This window comes from Heterodontus francisci, chromosome 15, assembly GCF_036365525.1.
Source record: "Heterodontus francisci isolate sHetFra1 chromosome 15, sHetFra1.hap1, whole genome shotgun sequence".
Taxonomy (NCBI): domain Eukaryota; kingdom Metazoa; phylum Chordata; class Chondrichthyes; order Heterodontiformes; family Heterodontidae; genus Heterodontus; species Heterodontus francisci.
In genome coordinates, this window is record NC_090385.1 from 2,790,254 (window position 1) to 2,797,183 (window position 6,930).

At 45.5% G+C, this 6,930-nt stretch overlaps 1 protein-coding gene across 5 annotated transcripts in view; it reads left to right on the forward strand.

Annotated features, from left to right (window-relative positions):
• Positions 1-4,325, forward strand: part of LOC137377468 (adhesion G-protein coupled receptor G4-like) — a 180,525-nt gene extending 176,200 nt beyond the window's left edge. For all 5 annotated transcript variants that reach the window (XM_068047082.1, XM_068047079.1, XM_068047078.1 and 2 more), the window contains 2 exons: positions 1,068-1,217; positions 2,014-4,325. In XM_068047082.1, coding sequence (XP_067903183.1) covers positions 1,068-1,217; positions 2,014-2,099 — 236 coding nt within the window. In that variant the 3' untranslated portion in view covers positions 2,100-4,325. The remainder of the gene's footprint in view (positions 1-1,067; positions 1,218-2,013) is intronic.
• Positions 4,326-6,930: the final 2,605 nt, after the last annotated feature.

Genomic DNA, 6,930 nt, shown 5'->3' on the forward strand with positions numbered 1-6,930 from the left:
AACTAAAACCTTCTGCACTTCCGGGGCCCATATCTCTCTATTCCCTTCCTATTCATGTATTTGTCAAGATGTCTCTTAAACGTCGCTATCATACCTGCTTCCACCACCTCCCCCGACAGCAAGTTCCAGGCACTCACCACCCTCTGTGTAAAAAACTTGCCTCGCACATGCCCTCTACACACTCACTCTCTCAAACACACACACTCATTCTCTCTCTCACACGCTCTCTCTCTGACACACTCTCTCTCACATCCTCTCTCTCTCCCACTCTCTCTCTCTCTCTCACTCACGCATTCTCTCTCTCTCTTTCTCTCTCACACACTCACACACTCTCTCTTTCTCACACACTCTCTCTTTCTCACACACTCTCTCTCTGTCACACACTCTCTCACTCACACTCTCTCTCACACTGTCTCTCTGTCACACAGTCTCTCTCTCTCTCTCACTCACACACACACTCTCTCTCACACACACTCACTATCTCTCACTCACTCTCCTTCTCTCTCACACAAACACACACTCTCTCACACACACTCTTGCTCACTCTCTCTCGCTCACACACTCTCTCTCTTACACACACTCTCTCTCACACACACTCTCTCACACACACTTTCTCTCTCACACACACTCTCTCTCACACTCACACTCTCTCTCTCTCACACTCACACTCTCTCACACACAATCTCTCTCTCTCACACTCTCTCTCTCACACTCACACTCTCTCATACACACATCTACTATACACTCAACACTCCAGATGTCAAACTTTGTCACAATACAAAATACTAAATCATTTTTGAGAGCAAAGCAAGTCACTGATCTGGCGCCTGTAATTTTCGCCATTGACTGTTTCCAGCCGTACAGAAATTGCCTAATTGTAGCAATGACATGAAAGGTTAGCAGGTTAACAGTGTCACCGAACTGGGCATGGGCTATTGTGAAGCAAGCCTGCCTATCTGCTCCAGCTGGTAAATGTGTTTACATCACAAATGCAGCAAACTGAATTTTGCTCTAACTTCCCCAGTGCGTTTCCTGCAGCTTTCATTCTGTAATGTTTGTCATTGTAGATTGGAGCAGAACTGGAACCATTGCAAAACTGAAAGATGGAAGGACTGGCTCCTTAGCTCATTCTAACAATTCCTCCAAATCGAATACCACCATCACATCCTCAAATGGATCAAGAATTAATTTAATTTCTCCCCAAAACTTTGGGAACGGTAAGTTAACCCCAAAAGACTCTGTTTGGGTCGAATACTGTGCTAAGCCTGGATATTGGTGGGTGTGAGCAGGAAAATGGGATAAATAAGACCAGTGGCTTCCCCCGCGTTTATAGGCATTGAAATTCGACAGGGCGGGTGTGTAACGGGCGGGTGTATAACAGGCGGGTGTGTTTCAAGCGGGTGTGGAATAGGAATCCAAACTGAGTCTATGAGTCCTGCCTGATAACTTAACCCTTTTAACCCAATATTATTCTGCTGAGACTATGCTAGCCTCCTCCTGAGGTGCAGTGCCCAGAATCAAATGCACTTCTCCAGATTGGATCTAAGCAGGGTTCTGTACAGTTGTAGCACAATTACTGCCCCTTTATCGCTCAACCTGCTAGTGTGACGTGCATGCAGCTGGAGATGGGGCCACAGAAATATTCTACACCCTGCCTCTGTGGACGCACAGCAGTAACAGTCTCACAGTTTATCCTATTAGAATCATCGAGACAGAAAGGAGAGAGGGGGACTGTTTGACATTTATTTCTCATCCCTAGTTGCCCTGGGAAGGTGGTGGACAGACTTCTCCATCAACCACTTGTAGCTGTTTTGATGCAATAGAGATGCTGATGAACCTCTCCTGTGGGCAATTCAGAGTTAGCCATGTTGGTGTGGAACTGGAGTCACATATAGGTCAGATTGGGTAAAGAATGCAGCTCCTTTAATAGACAGAAAATCCTGTCTGTTCATTTTACCCTGAAACATTTTACCTTCACAAGATTTTCAGATTTGTTTGTTCTTTTTTCTCTAGGAATTTCTCAAATTGGACCTTTTTCTACAAACTATCCAGATCCCGATTACAGCAAGGATTACAACTGGTCTTTGACTTCTGCGTAGATGAGAGAGTGAGCAGCAGGGACATTGAACTGAATCACAAGCTGCCATCATGTATCCTGTATCCTGTCTCAAAGATGGTACACACTGCCATGTATCTGAATCCACAGTGTGTACACATCAATCATTCCACATCGGGCCAGCAAAAACCACACTCGTTAACAACAAACTTCAAAACACTCATCAAATTCCTGGCAGAAAAGTCTGGCATTGTAATCTCTTTTTCTAGTGAGGAGTTTTATGTTAGAGATTGTTTTTATTCTTTCATGGGATGTGGGTGTCACGGGCAAGGCCAGTATTTGTTGCCCATCGCTAATTGCCAATTCCTGCTGTAAAATCTGTTTGGGGCACAGTCTTGCCTGTGAGGGTTTTTTATCTAATATTTAATACCCACACAGGCTCATTTTATTAATCCCAGAGTGGAGCTTTATCCAACGGCTATTCTGAGGTCAGCAGATCCCACAGGACCGTGATGTGGGGTTGAAGATCAGTGATGGACACCACTGATTACTAGAGACCACCCGATGCCATTTTTTTGTTATTCATTCATGGAATGTGGGTGTCACTGGCCAGGCCAGCATTTATTGCCCATCCCTAATTGCCCTTGAGGAGGTGGTGATGAGCTGCCTTCTTGAACCGCTGCAGTCCATGTGGGGTAGATACACCCACAGTGATGTTAGGAAGGGAGTTCCAGGATTTTGACCCAGCGACAGTGAAGGAACGGTGATATAGTTCCAAATCAGGATGGTGCGTGACTTGGAGGGGAACTTGCAGGTGGTGGTGTTCCCATGCATTTGCTGCCCTTGTCCTTCTAGTTGGTAGAGGTCGCGGGTTTGGAAGGTGCTGTTTCGGGAGCCTTGGTGCGTTGCTGCAGTGCATCTTGTAGATGGTACACACTGCTGCCACTGTACATCGGTGGGAAGGGAGTGATTGTTGAAGGTGGTGGATGGGGTACCAGTCGAGTGGGCTGCTTTGTCCTGGATGGTGTTGAGCTTCTTGAGTGTTGTTGGAGCTGCACCCATCCAGGCAAGTGGAGAGTATTCCATCACTCTCCTGACTTGTGCCTTGTAGATGGTGGACAGGCTTTGGGGAGTCAGGAGGTGAGTTACTCGCCTCAGGATTCCTAGCCTCTGACCTGCTCTTGTAGCCACGGTATTTTTTGGCTACTCCAGTTCAGTTTCTGGTCAATGGTAGCCCCTAGGATGTTGATTGTGGGGGATTCAGCGATGGTAATGCCGTTGAATGTCAAGGGGAGATGGTTAGATTCTCTCTTGTTGGAGATGGTTATTGCCTGGCACATGTGTGGCGCGAATGTTACTTGCCACTTATCAGCCCAATGAGCAGGAGGCTGTTCAAAAATACGAATGACTGTGGGGGGCTTTGATTGTGGTTTTGAAGTCCCAACTATGTGAGTGTGGACCGGATAACCCCCGTGCACTCGTGGCAGGTGTTGGGAAGGAAATCTTTAAAGGAGCCTCTGGGACACGCTTCACACAAATGATCCTGAACCTCTTGTTTTCTCTTGGCCACTTCTTCCCCCAACTTCCCCACCCACCCTGTAATTGCTCCTTCTCACCCCCAGTTCATTCCTTCGCCGGGATTGCCTCCTCAGGGAGCACCTCCCACGTATCAGTGCCACAGCGGTCCGCCCCACTGGATCGGCCCCCTGCCCCCAGGATCGGCCCCCTGCCCCAAGGATCAGCCCTCCCATCCCTGCCCCCAGGATCGGCCCCTCCCCCAGGATTGGCCCCCTCCCCTCCCCCCCCCCCCCCCACCAAGCCAGGAACCAGACAATTTGCCGCCCATTTTGAGAAATATCCCATTACCCTTTTTGATTATTTTTTGAGCCCTTCATCAGCTTCTGGAGATTTCTGCAGCTGAACATCACTCACTCTCTCTGCTTCTCCACAGGTTACTCACCAGTTAGAAAATGTTCTGATTCAATATATTTCCAGTTTTTTCTATAATCTGTGCCATGTTAAAATCACCTGTAAAAATCAGCATTTGAGAATTTTAAACAGAATGTTATGTCGGCATTACCAAGAATCTGTTAAATGATTATTAATGATAATATATTTATGGCATCACATTTATAAAATAATGATAATATTCCTTTGGTTCTGTACTGATTGATCTTTCATGAAGTTTTTTATTGTGTATTTCCTGTATTTGATGCAATAATTGAGAAGAGAATCATTGTAAAGTTTATTAGCTACTCTGCACAAGACATTATCACAGATATAATTATAATAAAAGATATAATTGCACGCAGGACAGTGTCAATAATTTGCAACTTTTTCAAAATTTAGGAGAGTGAAAACCAAAAGATGTTGAAACTATTGATTTTCATTGATAAATATTTGCCTATTCTGTGAAGATCATTGCCTCAAAATCACTAGATTCCCATTCCAGCATCAAATCTCACTGAATCACAGGGCAGAACGGAGAGTTAGTGCAGACATCAGTGTAGGAGCAAGAGGAGGCCATTCTGTCCATCGAGTCTGTTCCATCATTCTATTAGACCATGGCTGACCTACTTCTCAACCCATTTACCCATTGCTCTGTCTGCCTCAATCCAACAACAATCTATCAAATTCAGTCCTGGAAAGTCCCAGATCCACAGACTTGGAGAGAGATCTCCTGCTTTACATTGTTCACTGTGTGGTCACGCTGGTAGCTCACTGCTCACTGTGTGAAGAAGTGTTTCCTGATGTCACCCCTGAACAGCCTGGCTCTAACTTTAAGGTTCTGCCCCCTTGTTCTGGACTCCCCCCACCAGAGGAAATAGTTTCTCTCTATTGATCCTATTTTGGGCGGCAGAGTGACGCAGTGGTTAGCACTGCAGCCTCACAGCTCCAGCGAGCCGGGTTCAATTCTGGGTACTGCCTGTGTGGAGTTTGCAAGTTCTCCCTGTGTCTGCGTGGGTTTCCTCCGGGTGCTCCGGTTTCCTCCCACATGCCAAAGACTTGCAGGTTGATAGGTTAATTGGCCATTATAAATTGCCCCTAGTCTCGGTAGGTGGTAGGGAAATATAGGGACAGGTGGGGATGTGGTAGGGATATGGGATTAGTGTAAATGGGTGGTTGATGGTCAGCACAGACTCAGTGGGCTGAAGGGCCTGTTTCAGTGCTATATCTCTAAACTAAACTAAACTATTGAAACCTTTAATCATCTTAAATATGTCAATTAGATCAGCATTCACGGTTCCCCCAATTTTGCAGCTGTTAAAAAATTTCAGCTGATGTTTCAATAAATGTGCATAGACTCGCAGTCAGCCTGCTCCCAATAATATTAAATTTGACTGGCTGACGGGGGACAGGGAACACTAGGTTTAAAGTTCAGTATGGTGGATATTGCTGGAGAGTAGGCAGGGCCTCCATATACTTTCTCAGGTCAGTGGGAGGTCTGATCCATCTTTGCCATCTAGATATGAGCAGTGAGCCACCAGCGTGACCCAGGCGGCTGATATTCAGCTGGCCGCTTGGGAGAGTGGGAAATCTGGAGGCCCCGCTACTTCTTAAAGTCACCCTGCACCTCTTAAAGGGAAGGTGGTGGGCTTGGTGGCGGAAACAATATGGAAGGAAGCCATTGAGCCCATCACTCCTGTACTCACTGAAAGATCCTACCCCTTAGTCCAATTCCCTCACACCTTAACATTTTTCTTGTTTAAATGTTCATTCCACTTTGTTACACCTGTCCAGGTGTGAGTTGCTATCTGGGTATTTACATAACCCCACCCACAGGATTTGGGACAAGCTCCAATCCGCTACGATAAGGAGCTGAGTCCAAGCATCTGACGATGGAACAGCAACCCCGGAATTTTAGTCTGAAAGTTGCTTTGAGAGACACACTCATTCCTTAATGATTATTCAATCAATGAACACCAGAGGCCCCTGTTACCTGGGTTTTCTCCATTCAGTTGGATATTAATAGAACGCTTTCACAACATTCCAACATTGACAAACATTTAAAAACACACCAAGATCCATCTAATTCACCTTCTACTAATTTAACATTATTGGCAGCAGGCTGGTCATCCTGGTAGTCACATGACCCAATGATCATGGAGTTATTGACCAATCACAGTGATCAATCTCTATCAATGAGTCTACAACAGCCAGACATCAGGTGAGGAAAACCCCCAGTGATAATTCCCGAACCCCCAGTGATAATTCCCAAAGCTCCACACCACTGTGACGTTCCTCACCTCAAGTTATCATAATAGTACATGGAATCCCACAGTACAGCAGGAGGCCATTCAGCCCATCACGCCTGTGTCAGCTCTTTCAACGATCGATCCGATAAATTCCACTCTTTTGCTCTTTTCCCTGCAGGCCTGTAATTTTTTTCCTTTACAACTCTTTACCTTTTTGAAAGTTATTATTGAATCTGCTTAACTACCCTTTCTGATCCCCTAACAAGTCATTTCCTCGTTGCAGCAACAGTTTAAAATCAATGTTCATGACAAAATTAATGTGCCTCATTCTTGGCAGGTGGGGGGCCTAGCATGACAATAGATTGGAAATAGCTGAGGCCCCAGCTCTGATCCTTGTGGCATTCACTGTTTGTCAACTTGAAAATGCCCCATTTATGCCCACTCTCTGCTTCCTGTCTGTTAACCAATCCTCTATCCATGCTAATATATTACCCCCAACACCATAGCTCTCATTTTGCCTATTAATCTTTTATGCGGCAACTTATCGAATGCCTTTTAAAAATCCAGGTATACGACATCTACTGATTGCCCTTTATCTACTCGACTAGTTACATCATCAAAAAACTCTAATAAATTTGTCAAACAGGATCTCCCTTTAGTAAAACCATGCTGACTTGT